This window comes from Lepidochelys kempii, chromosome 22 (assembly GCF_965140285.1).
Source record: "Lepidochelys kempii isolate rLepKem1 chromosome 22, rLepKem1.hap1, whole genome shotgun sequence".
NCBI classification, from domain to species: Eukaryota; Metazoa; Chordata; order Testudines; family Cheloniidae; genus Lepidochelys; species Lepidochelys kempii.
Window position 1 is genome coordinate 5,566,148 of NC_136401.1, and position 22,399 is coordinate 5,588,546.

Sequence of the window (22,399 nt, forward strand, 5' to 3'; positions counted from 1 at the left end):
AGACAAAGCACAGAATGACTAAGTATGTTTCCAGTGTCACATGGGAGAAGCAGTGGAATTACTGCCTCCTTGTGACCAAGTTCCACTCAAGCCCTGCTGTGTGCACTGTATGCAGAGAAACAGGCAGGACAGGGAAGGAAAGAGTCAGAGAATATTTCCTTCTCCCAGGACCAAGCATTTAAGCGTGATGCAGGAAGGATGATCAAGAATCAGCACCCTAGTCCACCCAATTCTGCACACAGAAAAAGGGAATTTCCCTAACCTGAACAAAAAAATGGAAGTGGGGGGGGGGAGGAGGGGAGGGAGGTCTAGATCAATGACATAAGTTGTCGATGTAGCTTCATCCCAGAAATAATGGCATGGAGAATACCTCGTCTGCAGAATCGCCTAATTCCATTTTCTGCTTTTCCACTTCACTAGACAAGGTCTCATTCAATTACACATTTCGTCTCTGCTCTGAGATGAGCATGAGTCCTTCCCATCCACCCACTCAAGCTTGAGAAGAGCTATATCTTTGTTCAAAAGAATTCTTTGGTTTGGCTACTTTGGACCATTCAAATGCTGGCCACTGTGCCGTCTACTTCAGGCCTGGAGAGTCAACAGTTCAGACTGAGATATCTGATTACTGGTGATCAGTACTGACCAGAGCTTTCACATTAACTACAGGAAGGAGAAGCCACCATTAGTGCATTAAACAATCTGAAGACTGAAAAACACGCAACGAATTGGCCAGCTTTACACATTCCTGACGGGCATAAGAGCCTGTCATCACTTCCCTTGTTAACTTCCAAATAAAAGTCTACATTCACACATTGAAACGAGAGTGTTTCTAGCATCCAAAGACATTTTCAGGTATGCTTTGGGCCTATAAAATCATTAAAAGTGACGCAAGACATTCAAAAAGTGAAAAAATAAATCAAAGATCCAACAAAATGAGCAAAACCCACCGCACTGGCATTATCTCCCCTAGGAAAAGTCTGTTTTTTCACAACCCTGAATGCATTGGAGAGTGCAAAAGATCAGACATGCGAGGAGACAAGCGGGTCTCAGGCTGCCTTGGGGTGATGCTGGTGTAAGATCCTTACTAAATGGTGTCTTGGCCCACCTGGGAGTCTGGTAAGGGTAACTGTCCCCATTAAAAAAAAAAATGAACATTTGCCAACAATTCTCTGTATATTTCCGCTGGTACCCCACTTATGCAGAGTCTGAGTATCTCAGATACTGCTCTGTGGTGCACGCAGGTCAGTAATGATGACTCAATTTTCAGAGGTACTAAGCACTGGCAGCTCCCATTGACTTTGGTGGGATTTGTGGGTGCCTAGCATAGATGAAGAGAAGGCCTTTGTGTGAGGGTGAGGGAGGTGGGGAGACATAGGAAACTAAGGCCCTGCTCTAGCCACTCACAGACATGACTTCAGTTTTAAACAGCTGAGGATTCTTGCCCTAGCTCCCCACATCCTCTTAGGATCTGATTCAGCATTTATGTCCCACAACGCTTCCACTGGAACAGCTGCCCTGCATAGAATGGCTAGAGACAAAACTGGGTTGAAGACGATTGTGTTGGGGGGAGAAGGGAGAGAAGATGCTGGGTCCGACGGGCTCCTCAAAGGTCAGTGTCTTAGGCAGGGATTATCTATTCCCTCATTAGCAGGGAGATATCAGTGAAAATAGTCACACCGACTTCAGCCAGGGGGGAGCGTCAGCCCCAACACAGTAGGAGCCTGTTCAGCAATTTACCAGTCCCAGGTACTTTTATCCCAAACGGAGGGCAGCACCACAGGTGTGCAGAGAGAGGGGGAAATGGACACATCCAGGGACATCATCTTCTCTTCAAGACACAAGCTGACAGTGGTTTAGTCTGCAGCTCCCTTCGGTCCCAAAGTGTCAAGATGACGAGATGTGTAAACCCATCTAGCAGATTTCACAAGGCACACTAAGTAGGTCAACTCAGTGGGCTATTAGTAATGGATAAGGGACTCCCTAGGCAGGTGAGTTCTGAACAAACAGCATCACATCCTCATACCTTTCAGGGGCCGTGCTGGGCCAGAGTGTCGCAAGGATCTTGTGCTCTGTATTGAACAGGAAATTTCATCTCAAGGGGACCTTTTTAGGCAGCATGAGACAGTTAAAAGCCATGTCCTCCTCTCATTTCTGTTTGAGAAGAGCCAGGGAGAGGAAAGGGAGCAAGAAGTCAGGAATAAGTGTTAGAGCTGCCAAAGCAGTGCCACATAGCAGCCAGGCACCAGACCGCTTCTTAGCGCTGATCAGACACTGAGGAAGATCAGTGTTGCAGTACACAGAATTGACGAGTCTATATGAAGGATTAAGCACATTCAGGGGACTGTGTAAGATCCGCTACAGATGTGACACTAGTGACCAGTACAGGAGTGCCTCAGAGCTCAGCTTAGCCAGGGAACTACTGTATGCCATTGTAGCTTTTGGTTTCCTTCCCCCAGAGAATTAATCTTCTGAGCAGCTTCTGTTCTTGCCTCAAACTGGTTTCACTTCTGCTTAAGAGAGAACTGACTTAGACATAAAACACAGTTCAAGAAAATCCTGCAAAGAGAAAGCAAAGACCCTTTGGGGGAGGGGCCGAGGAGAAGGCAAGGCAGCTTCTGATGGAGGATGCACAGCGCCCTTTCCTGGAACTTGCTGCCCCTGCTCAATCTAGAATTCAGCTATTTTAGAGGAAAGAGTGAACAGTAGAGAGGGCTGAAGAGTTCTGAGAGGAAACTGCAGTCCCATGATGTGGTGAGCAACAGGAGTTAGGATCTCTCAATACAAGAGAGACCAAGGCAGACTCAGGCAAAGCATATGCAAGTCCTGTATTTGCTGGGAAAAGAGGGAACTGGAACCAAGAGGCTTTGGGACTAACACCAACCCCCCATTTCTTTGTCTGGATGAGAAGCCAGATCCTCAAGTTAAGGAGATGCCGGAGCTCTATAAAGCCTGTGCGCAAACACCAGGCTGGGAGCTCTGTCTGTAACAAATTAGTATGTGCCACACAAAGAAACCCTACTCCCACACCACACTGCATCCAAGTCATCGGGAGTCGAGTGCGGATTGCCACAAAGACTTCCAGTGGCAGGGAGGCATCAGAAGAAGCCACATTGAGGTTTGGGTAGGAGCTGATCCAAAGCCCAATAGAAAGCTTTGCACTTATTTCATTTGGCTTTGGATCAGACCTCCACAGCAGTGAGCCCAACCAACTTTATCAGTCATTACAAGTGCATCGTAAGCATGCAGTGCAGACTTCACACAGGAAAGCTAGACAACTGCACATCTCCAGAGTTGGAAATCCCTAATTTCTTTCCTCACCACAGAAACCAGATGACATAATACAGCTTTGAAAAACTTTATTATGCAAAAGAAAAATACTGCTTTCCTTTTTTCAGTAGTTTACATTTAACACAGTGCTGTACTGGATTTGTTTCTTTGTTTGGGGGGGGAGGGGGGAAGAGAGAGAGGTTGTTTCCACTGCCTGATTGTGTACTTCCGGTTCCAAATGAGGTGTGTGGTTGACTGGTCAGTTTGTAACTCTGGTGTCATAACTCTGAGGTTCTACTGTAGAACCCTCAACATTAAATCGTGCAGTTGGAGGAGCGAGACTCAAAAGACAAGTATTAGCAGTCTAAGGTTCCCCGTGCATAGAGGCTTTGCAATGTGTTCCTCTCTTACATATCTCCTAATGCTAACAAGTGCAACTCAGATGCAGAAGCCCTAAGCATGGCTAAACTGCTATTTTAGCAGGCCAGCCTACACACTTCCACCAGTTTTAACTAGATCAAAAAAGTAGCACCTCACGAGTTTGGTATTTTGTTTGAAGACATCTCTGGGATCTTTTCGAATCTCACTGAGTTTCTGGCCTCAGTGATAGCCTATGGCAATGGAGTTCCACTGTTTAGCTGTGCACTGTGTGAAAGCATATTTCCTTTTATCAATTTTGAATTTGCTACCTTTTAATTTCATTGAATGTCTCCTTGTTCTTGTGTTACAAGACAGGGTGAACAAAAACTCCCAGTCTACCTTCTCTAGGTCATTGTTACCTTTTAGAAAGGAGACAAGAGGGGACATGATTAAAGTCAATAAAATAAGCAATCAGTCATTTCTATCTCTCTTCATATAAGAGTTTTTCCAGGCCCTTGATCATTTTCATTGCCTTCTCTAAACCCCCTCTTATTCTGCAATATCCATTTTCAGATGAAGTGACCAGTACTGCACTCAATACCCAGATGGTGCTGCACCACCGATTTATATACGGTCATTGCAATAGTTTTGCTATTATTCTCCAGCCTATTTCCTATGCATCCTAACATCTTGTTTGCTTTATTGACTGCAGCGTCTCACTGAGCAGAAGTCTCCGTTCAGCTGTCCTAAATGACACCCACATCCTTTTTCTGAGTTGATACAGTGACATAAAATAAGGTGTACAAATAGTTTATTGTTTTCCTTCCGATATGCATTACTTTGCCTTTATCCAGGGAATGGACATCATGGCTAGTTAGGTTCCCCTATATTCCCCTACAGTTGCTTCCTCATCGCCCCCCCCCCATTTCCAGAACATTCATTCTTACACGTGCGTGCACACACACCCCATTCAAAGGGCATTAAGGTTACTAAATCAAGCACTCAAAAGTTAGGAAATGCCAGAATTAAGGTTCCTGATGCAATCTTAATTTAGTCCCCCTGTATGTCTGCATTATGGGACAGCCTTAATTACAATTAATTGGTTCCAACTATTTCTCTCCACCAGAACTCAGAGAATGGTGATAGGTAACTGCTCCTCCTCCCTAAAGGTGGGATTCCGCAAGGATCCATACTATCCCACTCTCCTTCAATAGCTACAGGAGAGCACGGAGAGCCGCCATGGGCTCAGCTGCCCCAGGATGCCATTGACACTCTACTACCTACCTCGACGGACGGAATCACCACCACTCCTCAAGTGTCAGAATTCTGACAGGAAATGAGCTCCCCTATGAAGAGCAGCTGGCCCATGTTGAACCTAGACACGTCTGAATCAATGGTGACAAGAAAGAGGAAACACTTTGAAGAGCTAGCCAAAACGTTGTTGCTACCTTCTATAGAAAGCGCACAGCTCCGATTTGTCAGCGTGGTGGGAAGTCTTGGGGTCCTGTTTGACTCCTCACTAATGTCAGGTGACCAGGTAGCATCAGTTTCCAAAAGTGTCTTGTGAACAGAGTTCCATGCATTTGCGACCTCCAAGCAAAGTTACTTTAATTCCAAGTGCCTTTCCAGGGGCAACTGGGACTAACTGAACAAAGATACTGGGAGTGGGGGGAGACTGAGACTCAGATGGGGATCCCAGAGGGAGAGAGTAGGGATGGCCAAAGACACTGGGACTTGGATGAGAAGCCTGAGGAGTGGGACAGGATAGGCAAGGAGAATGGAACTGGGGTATGAAGCAAATGGTGGGGAAGAGACAGGACTGGGGTAAGGACAAGTTGGAGTGGATAGGGCCGAAGAGTCTATGACCACAAAGCACACTCCCCCTCCAGAGCCAGGAATGAAATCCAAGATTCCTGAGTCACCACTCCTCTGCAGACAGCAAATATCTGTGAAATCCTGTGTGTCCTGTGAAAAGTGTGTGTCTCATTCTCCTTGAATGTTAATCGACATAGATGATTTACTATTGCCTTCAATTACTCCACTAACTTAAGGGGCATTGGTCTCTTTGATGGAGCTAAAGGTTCCAACCCTGCTGACCCGAGTCAGGAATGGCAGCCACTTTAAAATTCATAGTTTTAGAATTTAAGGACAGACGGGACCATTGGATCATCTAGGCTGTCCTATATTTCACAGGCCATTAATTTCCACCTAGATACCCCTATGTTAAGCCCAGAGACTTTAGCCTTCTGAGGACTGAAACGTTTTAGTTTAAACCATGTGCCACAGGGACAGAACAGAGAAATCAAGGCAGGTAATGTAATGCCAGAGACCCCCGCAGTAAAAGGAATTGATTAGGTGAGAGATGGCCAAATGCTCCCTGCAGGCAAACCACCTCCCATGTTGTAGAGAGGAAAGCGAAAAATCTTCAAGTCTCTGCCGAACAAAGAACATGCTGCACAGGAAACTGCTGTGGCGGCAGGGAAACCTCCTGGTGGCCACATTTGAGAAACGGTGCTCTAGACTCACAAAGCTGTGGAGTGTCCACCACAAACACTCAGAATCATTTAAGGCCAGATTTAAGCACTGTTTCTCTGAGTAGTTTTTTTTCATACCTCTAGCATTCCCGAAGGGCACATCTACACTGCAGCTGGGAGGGTGCTTCCCAGCCTGGGCAGACCGATGCACTAAACTCCTTTAAGCAAGGAGACAAGCCCCTAATCGTGGGCTCCAGTGACACAATGGGTTAGCGCACAGTACTTATGGGGGGAGGGACAGCTCAGTGGTCTGAGCATTGGCCTGCTAAACCCAGGGTTGTGAGTTCAATCCTTGAGGGGGCCATTTAGGGATCTGGGGCAAAAATTGGGGATTGGTGCTGTTTGAGCAGGGGGTGGGACTAGATGACCTCCTGAGGTCCCTTCCAACCCTGAGATTCTGTGATTCTAACTCTGCTCAAGCCAGCATGCTAAAAATAGAAATGTGGCTGTGGTGACTCAAGCTAGCCACCCAAGTGCAATTGCACCTGACCCCTGGGTACGTGTGTGGGCATCCAGCACACACAGCTGAAGGGAAAAAAGCCAGTCAATCAGCAGTACAAAAGCAGCTGGTCAATCAGAGTGGAACAAAAATTTAAGTGGGGTAGCAATACGGTTCCCCTTGGAAGCTGGCGCCCAGAGCAACTGTCCTGCTCGCCTGCCCCTAGAACCAGCCCTGCAGGTAGGTTCACTTTTTCCTCTGGACAGATGATTTTCATTCCCCTCCCTTTAACCTTCAGACCCCTTTCTAAATACATACCCCCACCTTTCTAGACTCAGTGTTCCTCGACGCTAGCCCCACCCCCACGCTTTCATTTGCCCCCTAATGCTGATGCAAGAGAAGGAGGGCACCAGCTTTCTCCTGTGAGCTGCCTCCTGGCTGGCGCACTCTGCAACAGGACAAAACACACACACTGCAGCTACCCACCACATGCCATCACCAGCGGGCTGCACAAGGGACACAGCAACAGCGGGAGAGGCTAAGAAAAATGCCAGTATAGAAGAGGCCTCTAGAACCAGAGAAACGGAGTCACCTGGCAGCTGTCCAGCAGCTGAACCCGCCCTCGCTCTCGTGTTTCGAGGCATGGGGGTAGGAGAGGCTGGCAGGCTGCACCAAGCACGGTGACTCCCCAGCCAAGCAATGGAACACAGGGCTGGCAATAGTATCACAGTAGGGGAAGGGTCACTCCTGATCACTCCTGAGGGTCCAAGGTAAGCTATTAACACCTCCACCACCGTTTGCTCATGTAAATACATAACCCTTGTAAACTGGCATCATTTGGACAAATAATTGCAATATCATAAGTGTCTGTCATTGGGATCCATCCAGCTAGGCTTCCCCTTCTGGGTTACTTCCCACACCCATTGCCCCTTTGAGGGAACGTTACCCAGGAAGCACCAGAGATGCATTCAGAGGAGCCAATATTTTTCCCTTCATTTCAGTCTGGTTCACCTGCCCCACACACTAATCTGTGGTGCAGAAATGTCAAATCTGCAGCCAGGTGAAGAACGAGCTCTGACTCCCGATGTACAAAAGCCAGGTTCACTAAATGAGGGACGTGTTTTGAGCTTCCTCTGCCTTTTTTTCCCCCCCCGGTACAGGCTGAACTATATGGCACATATCACACTCGATCGAGCTGCAGTGCTGCCCATTTCCAAGAGTTTACTATGCTTAATGCATAAAATCAGTTGGACACTGGATTGAAACCCAGTACAAAAGCCCAACACATGTGAGGAGAGTCACATACTGTAAGGCCAGAAGGGACCACTGTGATCATCCAGTGTGAGCTGTTTAACACAGGCCACAGAACTTCCCCACAATAATTCCTTTTGAATTAGGACAGATCTTAAAAACGCATCCAGGCTTGATTTATAAATTGCCAGTGTCCACCACAACTCTTAGTAACCACTGGAACAACTTAATTACCCTCAACATTAAAAATCTGCACCTTATTTCCAGTCTACATTTGTCTAGCTTCGACTTCCAGCCACTAAATCACATTAGACCTTTCTCTGGTAGACTGAGGAGCCCATTATCAAAAATATATATTCCCTATATCCATACTTACAGACTGTGATCAAGTCACCCATTAACCTTCTCTTTGTTAGACTGAAGAAGCTCCCTCTATTTAGGTTATCACAATAAGGCAGGTTTTCTAATCCTTTAATCATTCTAATGGCTCTTCTCTGAACCCTCTCCATTTATCAACAACCTTCTTGAACTATTGACACTGGATCTGGACATAGTGTTCAAGTATAGTCACACCAGCGTCAAATTGAGAGGAGTGTCCTTTCTTCCTACATCTCTGCAGTTTAAAGGCCAACAGGGATATTTTAGAAAGCCATAGAAAAGCAAGAATTAAGGTGCCCAAAAGCTTGTTGCTACTCTCCATCATTCAGACTGCATTATGGTTAGTTAGTTCTTGAAGGCCCACTCAAACAGAGTGTTTGAGTGACTGTTGTGGATGATACTCCTTGGCAACAGGTTTGAGTGAGTTAGCAACATTTATGCTGCTTTGCTATGAAAGCCTGTGGCACACACATGTCCCATAGTCAGATGGCCTTACTAGCAATCAGAGCGTAACCAAGGTCAATTACATCCATTAGATGTATTTATTTCTATGGTGCTTATCCCCGTAGTGTTGGAGCTCCTCATATTTATTAATGTGACAATAATGCAGCCTTCCAGACTGCCAGTGTGCCTTGGCCCTGAGCAGGGGAGGGAGGGGAAAACAAAAACAAACAAAAGAAACCCACCTCTGTAGCTGAGAGGAAAGTGCTGTCTCCATGGCCCAGTCACTCACTAGCAGCAATGGGCCCAGTAGAGCTGAATGAATAATCAATACTCTGATTTGGTTGCCAAAAATCAAAAACCAAAACCAAACATTTTGAAATGGAATATTGAAACAATTTGTTTCAAAAATGTCAAAATAAAGCATTTTCCCTCAAAACTCTTAGTTGAATTCAACCCAAATTCACAAATAGTTGTGTTGCCCTGAAAAAGTGCATTTTTTACTATTTGCCAAAAGATTTCGCCCGGGGACAACTGATAGTATTCAGTATTGGGTCCCAGTCCAACAGGAGCTGAACCAAGACAACCCACTTGTTATGCACAGGCAGCCAGCCAGCCAGCCACGACAGACCACACGTTTGGTATGGTGATGCCAGCATGAAAGGCTCCATAGCTTTCTACCTACTTACACACTGAACCATTAACACACCATGTAATTACGTACCGTACGTATGTATGTGACAGATTCTAACCACTCGAATGCATACTTACCTCTGTCCTTGCTTTCTAAGCCCTGGTCTACACTGGGGGGCTACACAGCCAATAGCATAGCTGCAGTCGGCGGATCTTAGGTCGACTTACCCGGCCGTGAGGACGGCGGCGAGTCGACGGCTGCAGCTCCCCCGTCGACTCCGCTTCTGCCTCTCACAAGCTGGAGTTCCGGAGTCAACGGGGAGCATGTTTGGGGATCAATTTATTGTGTCTAGACAAAACGCGGTGAATTGATCCCCGATAGATCAATCACTACCTGCCGATCCAGCGAGTAGTGAAGACCTGCCCTTAGGGACATTACAGTACATTACCATACACCAGATTTCATGACCATCCAGATACCATGGTGATGGGCACAATGAGATGATCTACTGTTTCTTTAAAATTGCAGCAAGAAGTCAGGCTAGGTCAAGTGAGATGAGTGAGGGGTAGCTGGTAAGAGTCTCAGTAGAAGCTTTAAACTAAAGCAGAGCAAGACAAAAGTTGCTTTGGGAATAATGCTTCTCTTTATTGCAAAAGGGCTCCTTGCTCAGTGCTAGAAGAAAGCAATACTTTCCACGATTCTTCAGCGATCTTGTGTCTATCATGTGACAATGCCAGATTCCATGCCAATGAGGCACAAGCCACTATGCTCCCAGAAGTGATGACTCAGTATTTATACTAATAGCCGTAATGGGAACTGAAAGGTTCCAAGCCCTCGTTATGTAGAAAAAGTCACGCAGACGCTAGGACAGTCAGGTTTGTAAACAGGGTGTAAGGGAATTATCTACACTCAACCGAATGGGAACTGCACCACCACTCCGTGTGCTGCTTTGAGAGTTCATCAAAAATTACAAGGCTTCCACGGCCCGCCCCCATCTACATTTCCAAAAAGAGAGACAATATCAAAAATGGAATGTAAAAAGAGAAGACAGAAGCCCTGTGAACATTCTATTTGTGGGGACCAAGTCTCTCTCTGGAAGATCTTTGCCTATCTGGCTCAAGAGGAGTTTTCCCCCTCCCAGCCCTGCCCAATTAGAAAGGGAAATGAAAGCTGCAGACATCCATTTCTATCTCTGTAGCCCCACTAATCTTCTCATTTTCAGAGCAGGGCAGACTGAAGCCCCCTACAGAGCCTGAAGCTTAGGCCAACAAAGCCCTGAGAATTCTTCAGGGATTGGAATGCAACTCAGCAGACTAACAAGGCACCCCCTGACATATGGGCTCCATCTTCCCATACAACACAGCACAGCAATGCCCAGGGGAAGAACCTTTCTTGTAGCCAAAGACGAGAGGCCTGGGCAGGGGAGAACTAGCTATAAGAGGAGAACGGCTACAGATGAGTTGTATTTTCCTTTCAGTGTCCTGAAAAAGCCAGATAAGCTTCACTCTCACGGTTTAGTTGATATAGGAGATAAAGTGAACCTGCCTTTTACCTGTAATCTTGGCACTTTACCAGGGGGGCATCAAGTGACAGGCTTTTACAAAGCACTCTCATGAACTGCAGCGATACAATATAGCATTATAGGAAATATCGTACTACGACCATGGATACTAATGTCACTTAAAAGCCAAAGGTATGGAGTAAATGAAATACGTTTGAAGTAGAACAGGATATCTGCCGCAAACCACCCCAACAGAAGTCCCCAAAGTTTACTCTTTTATCTGAACAGAGTAACAACTGGAAGACAGGTACATTAATGTGGACAGCAAGCAGTGCAAATTATTGTATGCAAATAGACATACGGTCCAGCGAAAGCAAATCAGAGAAAACGGAGGCTGACAGTCTCTAAGATCAGCTCTGTCACTCATGTGACATTGTCAAGTCCCTTGCTAGTTGTGCCTCAGTTTCCCCATTTTTAAAATGAGCCTATTAATACTCTTTCTGCTGCAAGATTTATTAATTAGGCAATAAACTGTGGTCCTTGGATTAAATAGGAAGCATGAAATATTAAGAGCCCATGCATAACATACTACACCCTGTTCTTTGCTTCTGCTGATATATAAACCTCTGAAGTTGAACAAAGCAAACATTTTATGAGAAGTGTTATTTCACATTTAGTTTCACTTGATTTGCAGATTTTAAAGAGCCACAAAAATAATCTTAAAAACATTTGTTTCATTGCTGGCCACCAGCATTATGTTGGGGTTTCCATAGCCACACAGGGACTATCTACACAGTGAATCTCAGTGCAAGTCTACACTTAAAATGCTGCAGCTGCACCACTGTAGCCTTTTAATGAAGATGGTCTACGCCGACAGGAGAGAGCTCTCCCACTGGCATAGTTAATCCACCTCCCTGAGAGGCAGTAGCTATGTCCATGGGATTTTTCACATCCCCAAGTGACATGGTTCTACCGATATAGGTCTGTAGTGTAGAGCCAACCTCAGAAAAATTAATCCAAATTAATTAAACCTGTGATCATGTAGAATCATAGAATATCAGGGTTGGAAGGGACTTCAGGAGGTCATCTAGTCCAACCCCCTGCTCAAAAGCAGGACCAATCCCCAATTAAATCATCCCAGCCAGGGCTTTGTCAAGCCTGACCTTAAAAATATCTAAGGAAGGAGATTCCACCACCTCCCTAGGTAACGCATTCCAGTGTTTCACCACCTTCCTAGTGAAAAAGTTTTTCCTAATATCCAACCTAAACCTCCCCCACTGCAGCTTGAGACCATTACTCCTCATTCTGTCATCTGGTTCCACTGAGAACAGTCTAGATCAGGGGTGGGCAAACTACAGCCCGTGGGACTGTCCTGCCCAGCCCCTGAGCTCCCGACTGGGGAGGCTAGTCCCCAGCCCCTCCCCCACTGCCCCCCCTCCCCCGCAGCCACACCGCCGCACGGGCAACACGGCTTGCGCCCACCCACCTCCCAGGCTTTCAAATAAGTCCTGTCCTGCCACTCTGAGCGGCCGGGTAAGGGCACGGGGGGGGAGGGCAGGAGGTCCTGGGGTGCAGTCAGGGGACAGTTGGATGGGGCAGAGGTTCAGGGGGGCGGTCAGGAGACAGGGAGCAGGGGGGGTTGGATAGGGTGTGGGGTCCCGGGGGTGGGCGGTCAGGGGACAAGGAGTGGGGGGGGGGAGTTGGATGGGTCAGGGATTCTGAGGGGGGCAGTCAGGGGGCGGGAAGTGGGAGGGGGCGGATAGGGGGCAGGGGCCAGGCTGTTTGGGGAGGCACAGCCCTCCATACCGTTTCGCAACCCCGATGTGGCCCTCGGGCCAAAAAGTTTGCCCACCCCTGGTCTAGATCCATCCTCTTTGGAACCCCCTTTCAGGTAGTTGAAAGCAGCTATCAAATCCCCCCTCATTCTTCTCTTCTGCAGACTAAATAATCCCATTCCCTCAGCCTCTCCTCATAAGTCATGTGCCCCAGCCCCCTGATCATTTTTGTTGCCCTCCGCTGGACGCTTTCCAATTTTTCCACATCCTTCTTGTTGTGTGGAGCCAAAATCTGGATACAGTACTCCAGATGAGGCCTCACCAATGCCATCAATCAATTCTGAAATGAGTGTCCTAAGGAGTTTAATGCAGTTTAACTAATCCACTTCAAATGCACAGTTTTAGGATATGTCTACACTTAAAACGCTACAGTGGCACAGCTGCACTTCTGTAGCACTTCAGTATAGACACCACCTGCGCCCCACAGGAGAGCTTTTCCCATCAGCGTAGGTAATTCACCTTCACGAGAGGTGACAGCTGATGGACAAATTCTTCCATTGAGCATAGCTACGTCTCTGAGGGGTGTGCATTTTTCACACCCCTGAGCGACAGACCTGGGTTAACCTTTTTAGTGGCCTATGTTAATTTGGATGAACTCTCCTGAGTGTAGACATACCCTAAATACCCCTGCTTCTGCCCCAAAACCCACGCAATGTTGGTCCACAAAGATACACCAGCAAGTTGCCCAGCAACTTGCCGCGGGAATTGGCGTAGACTTGGGGCAATCCATTGCTCACCATGAAATATAACAGGTGCCAACCAAGTAGGAGGAGAAAGTCCACAAATGATAAAATATACCACCCAGGGCACTTTCTGATCTGGATGATCTCCTTGTTTCAGTGACAAAGCGTCAGATGCCAGAGGGCTTGTGCATGGGGCAGGACCTGGAGTTTGTGACAGACACAATAAACTCAAGAGCCGGGAGCGCTCCTCCATCCGCACGTCTGCCAGCAAAAAAATCAACCCTGAGCAGCAGCTCAGCTCTGCGCCCCCAGCTCTTCCATGCTACCCCGCGCCCACTCCAGCCCTGGGCTCCCCCTCCTGCTCTCCCGTGCCACCCCGCGCCCACTCCAGCCCTGGGCTCCCGCGCCCACTCCAGCCCTGGGCTCCCCCTCCTGCTCTCCCGTGCCACCCTGCGCCCACTCCAGCCCTGGGCTCCCCCTCCTGCTCTCCCGTGCCACCCCGCGCCCACTCCAGCCCTGGGCTCCCCCTCCTGCTCTCCCGTGCCACCCCGCGCCCACTCCAGCCCTGGGCTCCCCCTCCTGCTCTCCCGTGCCACCCCGCGCCCACTCCAGCCCTGGGCTCCCCCTCCTGCTCTCCCGTGCCACCCCGCGCCCATTCCAGCCCTGGGCTCCCCCTCCTGCTCTCCCGTGCCACCCCGCGCCCACTCCAGCCCTGGGCTCCCCCTCCTGCTCTCCCGTGCCACCCCGCGCCCACTCCAGCCCTGGGCTCCCCCTCCTGCTCTCCCGTGCCACCCCGCGCCCACTCCAGCCCTGGGCTCCCCCTCCTGCTCTCCCGTGCCACCCCGCGCCCACTCCAGCCCTGGGCTCCCCCTCCTGCTCTCCCGTGCCACCCCGCGCCCACTCCAGCCCTGGGCTCCCCCTCCTGCTCTCCCGTGCCACCCCACGCCCACTCCAGCCCTGGGCTCCCCCTCCTGCTCTCCCGTGCCACCCCGCGCCCACTCCAGCCCTGGGCTCCCCCTCCTGCTCTCCCGTGCCACCCCGCGCCCACTCCAGCCCTGGGCTCCCCCTCCTGCTCTCCCGTGCCACCCCGCGCCCACTCCAGCCCTGGGCTCCCCCTCCTGCTCTCCCGTGCCACCCCGCGCCCACTCCAGCCCTGGGCTCCCCCTCCTGCTCTCCCGTGCCACCCCGCGCCCACTCCAGCCCTGGGCTCCCCCTCCTGCTCTCCCGTGCCACCCCGCGCCCACTCCAGCCCTGGGCTCCCCCTCCTGCTCTCCCGTGCCACCCCGCGCCCACTCCAGCCCTGGGCTCCCCCTCCTGCTCTCCCGTGCCACCCCGCGCCCACTCCAGCCCTGGGCTCCCCCTCCTGCTCTCCCGTGCCACCCCGCGCCCACTCCAGCCCTGGGCTCCCCCTCCTGCTCTCCCGTGCCACCCCGCGCCCACTCCAGCCCTGGGCTCCCCCTCCTGCTCTCCCGTGCCACCCCGCGCCCACTCCAGCCCTGGGCTCCCCCTCCTGCTCTCCCGTGCCACCCCGCGCCCACTCCAGCCCTGGGCTCCCCCTCCTGCTCTCCCGTGCCACCCCGCGCCCACTCCAGCCCTGGGCTCCCCCTCCTGCTCTCCCGTGCCACCCCGCGCCCACTCCAGCCCTGGGCTCCCCCTCCTGCTCTCCCGTGCCACCCCGCGCCCACTCCAGCCCTGGGCTCCCCCTCCTGCTCTCCCGTGCCACCCCGCGCCCACTCCAGCCCTGGGCTCCCCCTCCTGCTCTCCCGTGCCACCCCCGCGCCCACTCCAGCCCTGGGCTCCCCCTCCTGCTCTCCCGTGCCACCCCGCGCCCACTCCAGCCCTGGGCTCCCCCTCCTGCTCTCCCGTGCCACCCCGCGCCCACTCCAGCCCTGGGCTCCCCCTCCTGCTCTCCCGTGCCACCCCGCGCCCACTCCAGCCCTGGGCTCCCCCTAGAACTGCCATGTCCTCTCCCTGGCGCCCCGCTAGTCCAGCCCAGTCTTTCTGGAGCAGACAGTGCCACGGTTTGTGGGCAGATGAACCGGCTACGAGGCTCGGCGGAAGGACCAGCCCCGCTCGCCCGCCGGAGTCCCCACGGGCGGTGCCCCGGCCCGGCCGGGCATCGCAGCGCCGCTGGTGCCCTGCAGCCGGCCCGGCTCTTACCAGCTGTCCCGGGGCAGAGCCCGGATGACGCGAATCCCGGGAGCCAGCGAGGATCTCATGGTGCCGGGCGCGGGGAGCGGCGAGCTCGGCTGCAGGCCCGCAGGGCGCTGCCATTTAAATGCCCCGCTGGAGGCCGGACGCCGGGCACATGCTGCTGGGTCAGCCCCGTTCCCCGCCCCGCCGGTCACATGCTGCGACCGCGCCGGGGCCCGGTTCGGGTCCCCGCCTCCTGCGTCCCGGCTCCGCTCCAGGGCCCGCCCGGCGCTGTGTGCTGGGGCTGCGGCTCGGCGCTCCTCCCTGCCCGCATCCCTGCGCCTCCCCGTGCGCCCCCTCCCCGCCCGCATCCGCCGTGCGCCCTCCCCGCGCCTCCCCCTGCGCCTCCCCTCCTCCCATCCGCCGTGCGCCCCTCCCTGCGCCCCCTCCCGTGCGCCCCTCCCCTCCCGCCTCTGCCCCCCTCCCTGCGCCCCCTCCCCGCCCGCATCCGCCGTGCGACCTCCCCGCGCCTTCCCTCCCGCCTCAGCCCCCCTCCTCCCATCCGCCGTGCGCCCCTCCCTGCGCCCCCTCCCCGCGCCTCCCCTCCCGCCTCCCATCCGCCGTGCGCCCCGCCCTGCGCCCCCTCCCCGTGCGCCCTCCCCGCCCGCATCCGCCGTGCGCCCTCCCCGCGCCTCCCCCTGCGCCTCCCCTCCTCCCATCCGCTGTGCGCCCCTCCCCGCGCCCCCTCCCGTGCGCCCCTCCCCTCCCTGCGCCCCCTCCCCGCCCGCATCCGCCGTGCGACCTCCCCGCGCCTCCCCTCCCGCCTCCCATCCGCTGTGCGCCCTCCCCGCGCCTCCCCCTGCGCCTCCTCTCCTCCCATCCGCCGTGCGCCCCTCCCTGCGCCCCCTCCCCGTGCGCCCCTCCCCTCCCGCCTCTGCCCCCTCCCTGCGCCCCCTCCCCGCCCGCATCCGCCGTGCGCCCTCCCCGCGCCTCCCCCTGCGCCTCCCCTCCCGCCTCCCATCCGCCGTGCGCCCTCCCCGCGCCTCCCCCTGCGCCTCCCCTCCTCCCATCCGCCGTGCGCCCCTCCCTGCGCCCCCTCCCCGTGCGCCCCTCCCCTCCCGCCTCTGCCCCCTCCCTGCGCCCCCTCCCCGCCCGCATCCGCCGTGCGCCCTCCCCGCGCCTCCCCTCCCGCCTCCCATCCGCTGTGCGCCCTCCCCGCGCCTCCCCCTGCGCCTCCCCTCCTGCCTCAGCCCCCCTCCTCCCATCCGCCGTGCGCCCCTCCCTGCGCCCCCTCCCCGTGCGCCCCTCCCCTCCCGCCTCTGCCCCCTCCCTGCGCCCCCTCCCCGCCCGCATCCGCCGTGCGCCCTCCCCGCGCCTCCCCTCCCGCCTCCCATCCGCCGTTCGCCCTCCCCGCGCCTCCCCCTGCGCCTCCTCTCCTCCCATCCGCCGTGCGCCCCTCCCTGCGCCCCCTCCCCGTGCGCCCCTCCCCTCCCGCCTCTGCCCCCTCCCTGCGCCCCCTCCCCGCCCGCATCCGCCGTGCGCCCTCCCCGCGCCTCCCCCTGCGCCTCCCCTCCCGCCTCCCATCCGCCGTGCGCCCTCCCCGCGCCTCCCCCTGCGCCTCCCCTCCTCCCATCCGCCGTGCGCCCCTCCCTGCGCCCCCTCCCCGTGCGCCCCTCCCCTCCCGCCTCTGCCCCCTCCCTGCGCCCCCTCCCCGCCCGCATCCGCCGTGCGCCCTCCCCGCGCCTCCCCTCCCGCCTCCCATCCGCCGTGCGCCCTCCCCGCGCCTCCCCCTGCGCCTCCCCTCCCGCCTCAGCCCCCCTCCTCCCATCCGCCGTGCGCCCCTCCCTGTGCACCCCTGGCCCTCCCTGCGCCCCCTCCCCGTGCGCCCCTCCCCTCCCGCCTCTGCCCCCCTCCCTGCGCCCCCTCCCCGCCCACATCCGCCGTGCGCCCTCCCCGCGCCTCCCCGTGTGCCCCCTCCCCGCCCGCATCCGCCGTGCGCCCTCCCTGCGCCCCCTGTGCCTCCCCTCCCGCCTCAGCCCCCCTCCTCCCATCTGCCGTGCGCCCCTCCCTGTGCACTCCTGCGCCCTCCCTGTGCCTGCCATGCGCCCCTCCCCTCCCGCCTCTGCCCCCTCCCCGTGCGCCCCCTGCACCCTCCCTGCTCTTCCCACCTCTGCCCCCTCCCCATGCACCTCCTCCCACCCACCGTGCGCCCCTCCCCTCCCAATCTGCCCCCTCCCCGTGCGCCCCCTCCTCCCACTCCTGTGCGCCCCCCCACCTGCCTCTGCCCCCTCCCCACCCGCATCCGCCGTGCACCCCCTGCACCCTCCCTGCTCCTCCTGTCTAAATTGGTTAGTCTCTAAGGTGCCACAAGTACTCCTTTTCTTTTTGCGGATACAGACTAACACGGCTGCTGCTCTGAAACAGGCCATGGCTTATGTACTCAAAAACCCAGAATGCTGCATACTGGTTTTGTTGCAAACTCTTCCAGTCTAATGTTCCAGCCACATTGGGTTCTACAGGAACAGAGGACTGGAAAAAACTGGCTAGAAATCTGGCATGCCATGAGAAGGCAGCATATCACCAGAGAGCATTCCACAGGTGGAAAGAGCTTGAGATGAGACTAAGGTTAAAGGCCACCATGGATGATCAGCATCAAGAGAAGATTGCATCAGAGTCTCTTTACTGGCAAAATGTTCTGAAAAGGCTCTTTGCCATTGTGAGAAAGCTTGCTACCCAAAGCCTAGCCCTGCGTGGCACTTCAGATCAGCTGTATGTGCCAAACAGTGGAAACTTCCTTAAGATTGTGGAGCTGATGGCTGAGTTTGATGCTGTTCTCCAGGACCATCTAAGAAGAGTCACCACCCAAGAAATGTACACACACCACTACCTTGGAAAAACAATTCAAAATGAGATCATACAGTCACTGGCAACAAAAGTCAAACAGAAGATTGGGGCAGATCTGAAGTCAGCAAGAGATTCCTCTGTTATTCTGGACTGCACACCTGACATCAGCCATATGGAACAAATGACTTTAATGGTGCGTTTTGTAACAACACCAGAACCTAGTGACAATGTCCCTGCAATGGTGACTGTCAGAGCATTTTCTAGAATTTATTGACATTGATGATACTACAGGAGCTGGTATGACAAACGTGCTTCTTAAAAAGCTGGAAGAGACGGGAATTGCGATAGCTGAATGAGAGGTCAGGGCTACGGTAATGGTGCCAACATGAGAGGACAGAACAGAGCAGTGCAGACACGGATCCAAGAGTTAAACCCTCGAGCTTTTTTTGTCCCATGCAGTTCTCACTCATTGACCTTGGTGGTCAGTGATGCAGCATCAGCTTCCAGTGAGGCTGCTGAATTTTTTAACGTATTTCAAAGCATCTCTGTATTTTTCTCTGCATCAACTCATCGATGGCAAATTTTGAAGCAACATCTGGGAAGATCCTCTCTGACACTGAAACCACTGAGTGCCACACAATGGGAAAGTCGAGTGGAGGTGATAAAGCCTATCAAACACCAAATTGGGAAGATAGATGATGCCATAGTTGCCATTATAGAGGATAATGCTGTGACAGGAACTGTTCATGGGAGAACAGTGGCAAAGGGAAATGGAATCACCAGAAACATACATAACGTCAAATTTCTGTGTGGCTTAGTGTTGTGGCATGACATAGTGTTTGAAATAAATGTTGTAAGCAAGAGACTCCAAGATGTTGACCTTGATATATCTGGAGCAATGGAACAATTGGACAAAGCAAAGTCATACCTACAGTCTTACCGGTCAGATGAGGGATTTCAAAACATTCTGAAGAGTGCAAGAAGTTGGCAGAGGAACTTCACACTGAAGGTATTTTCCCACCCACTCAAGAATGCAAGAGTCACCGAAGAAGAAGACATTTTGATTATGAGGCACGGGATAATCCTACAATCTAATCTAATTGCCTTCTGTGATGAGATAACTTGCTCTGTGGATGAAGGGAAAGCAGTGGACATGTTGTTCCTTGACTTTAACAAAGCTTTTGACACGGTCTCCCACAGTATTCTTGCCAGCAAGTTAAAGAAGTATGGGCTGGATGAATGGACTATAAGGTGGATAGAAAGCTGGCTAGATTGTCAGGCTCAACGGGTAGTGATCAATGGCTCCATGTCTAGTTGGCAGCTGATATCAAGTGGAGTGCCCCAAGGGTCGGTCCTGGGGCCGGTTTTGTTCAATATCTTCATAAATGATCTGGAGGATGGTGTGGATTGCACCCTCAGCAAGTTTGCAGATGATACTAAACTGGGAGGAGAGGTAAATACGCTGGAGGGTAGGGATAGGATACAGAGGGACCTAGACAAATTAGAGGATTGGGCCAAAAGAAATCTGATGAGGTTCAACAAGGACAAGAGCAGAGTCCTGCACTTAGGACGGAAGAATCCAATGCACCGCTAAAGACTAGGGACCGAATGGCTCGGCAGCAGTTCTGCAGAAAAGGACCTAGGGGTTACAGTGGACGAGAAGCTGGATATGAGTCAACAGTGTGCCCTTGTTGCCAAGAAGGCCAATGGCATTTTGGGATGTATAAGAAGGGGCATTGCCAGCAGATCGAGGGACGTGATCGTTCCCCTCTGTTCGACACTGGTGAGACCTTATCTGGAGTACTGTGTCCAGTTTTGGGCCCCACACTACAAGAACGATGTGGAAAAATTGGAAAGAGTCCAGCGGAGGGCAACAAAAATGATTAGGGGACTGGAACACATGACTTATGAGGAGAGGCTGAGGGAACTGCGGATGTTTAGTCTGCGGAAGAGAAGAATGAGGGGGGATTTGATAGCTGCTTTCAACTACCTGAAAGGGGGTTCCAAAGAGGATGGCTCTAGACTGTTCTCAGTGGTAGCAGATGACAGAACAAGGAGTAATGGTCTCAAGTTGCAGTGGGGGAGATTTAGGTTGGATATTAGGAAAGACTTTTTCACTAGGAGGGTGGTGAAACACTGGCATGCATTACCTAGGGAGGTGGTGGAATCTCCTTCCTTAGAAGTTTTTAAGGTCAGGCTTGACAAAGCCCTGGCTGGGATGATTTAATTGGGGATTGGTCCTGCTTTGAGCAGGGGGTTGGACTAGATGACCTCCTGAGGTCCCTTCCAACCCTGATATTCTATGATTCATAAGAGACCCCAAACAACAATTCAAAGTTGAATTCTTTAACCAGGTGCTAGATTGTGCAATACAGTCAGTTGAAGAACGTTTCCTGCAGCTCAAGGAACACAGCAGTACATTTGGGATGTTGTCCGATATTCCAAAACTCCTCACTATACCTGAAGAAGACCGACACCAGCAATGCAGGGCACTGGAGACAGTGTTGACACATGATGACATGCGCGATATTGATGCGAGTGATTTAGGTGAAGAACCGAGAGCCCTTTCAAGATACATTTCAGCAGGATCAATTCCAAGGGCTGTTCTGGAATATATGTGCACAAATAAGATGACTACTCTCTTTCCAAATGCTTTTGTTGCTCTGCGCATACTTCTAACTCTTCCTGTAACAGTTGCCAGTGGAGAACGCAGCTTCTCCAAGCTGAAGTTAATAAGAACACTTCTACGCTCCACAGTGACACAGGAGAGGCTGGTCGGCCTTGCAACCATCTCAACAGAGCAGGAGCTGGCCCAGACTGTGGACCTTCAGCAGGAAACAGTTCAAATCTTTGCAACCAAGAAGTCAGGGAAAGCACCACTTTGATTATTCACACAGATACAAATGCCAGTGTTTACTCTGCAGACAAGGAAAGTTACATTTGCTGTTCAGGCGTTTGAAAGTTAAGTGTTACTTAACATTTTTGAACAAGGCATTTTAAATTGTTAGTTCTTCTTTATTGGGGTAGGTGGCAGAGCAGTACCATGAGAGGACTAGAACAGGAAGCAGGCAGAATTGAGACCTTTCAAAGTTTTGGGCCAAGCGAGAGGGCATGGGGGCATCATTTGAGCTCCCCGCCTCAGGTACCATTATGTTGTGGGCTGGCCCTGCAACCCTGCCTGTATCTCCAAGCACATACAGCCCCACACCCTATTCCTTTCCATAGACCTCCTGCCCCAGCTCCACCCCTTCCCTCCTCATACTCCCCCCAGCCTTGCCCTCCTCACACATCCTTCTGCTTCTTTCATTACACACACACACACTCTCCATATACCCACATCTCAGCCTCCCAAACACTTCTCAGCCCCCATATACAGCTACCTTCCCCATATGCCAGACCCCACGGCTCTGGCTTGTAGTCTGCCAGGCACTAAAGCACGATTAAGTGTCAGAGGGTGGAGGAAGCTCCTAGTGGCTGCTGTTTTCCCCAACGTAGTCACTGCCCCATCAGTAGCAAAGCGATTTCCCTGTAGCACCAATACCTAAAACAGGTGGCAATGTAGAGCCTGGTTCTGAAGTCACATCAGTTTTACTGCAACATAATATCTCCCACTTTTACAGCAGTCAAAAGCAGAAGTAGGCCCAATGAGGGGACGCTGTAGAAAACCAATGTTTGTACTTGTAGTTATATTAGGAATGTGCATTTAATTAGAGGTAGAATTTCTGCTTTCCTTGCAACCGGAGTGTAGGGGTTAACTCTTGCACTATTTCATGTTAACTCCTAGAGTCAAAGGGTATGTGATAATCTCAGCCTCCATTTAGAAGAGAGGAATGGTCTAGCCTTTATAGCGGGGGAAAAAGCTTAAAACCCCACGATCGTTAAAAGTCTGAAAAGTCAGCAGGCAAATTAAAAGAGCTCAAATCTGGGTTTTGTTTTGATCTCATGATTTTGAATTAAAATCTTCTCTGATTTTTGGATGTTTGGGCTTGTCAAGACTGGGTCACTCTGCCGTAGATGGCAGAGCAGATGCTGTGGGGCCATGCAGATCTGGAGCTGCAGAACCTTGAGCTAATTAACGCAATTAGCTGCTTCCAACTGA

General features: G+C 52.6%; 1 protein-coding gene across 1 annotated transcript in view; it reads right to left on the reverse strand.

Annotated features, from left to right (window-relative positions):
- SLC37A2 (solute carrier family 37 member 2) overlaps positions 1 to 15,827 on the reverse strand; it is a 60,257-nt gene extending 44,430 nt beyond the window's left edge. The window contains 2 exon segments of the mRNA XM_073320785.2: positions 15,484 to 15,725; positions 15,728 to 15,827. Coding sequence (XP_073176886.2) covers positions 15,484 to 15,725; positions 15,728 to 15,790 — 305 coding nt within the window. The 5' untranslated portion in view covers positions 15,791 to 15,827.
- Positions 15,828 to 22,399: the final 6,572 nt, after the last annotated feature.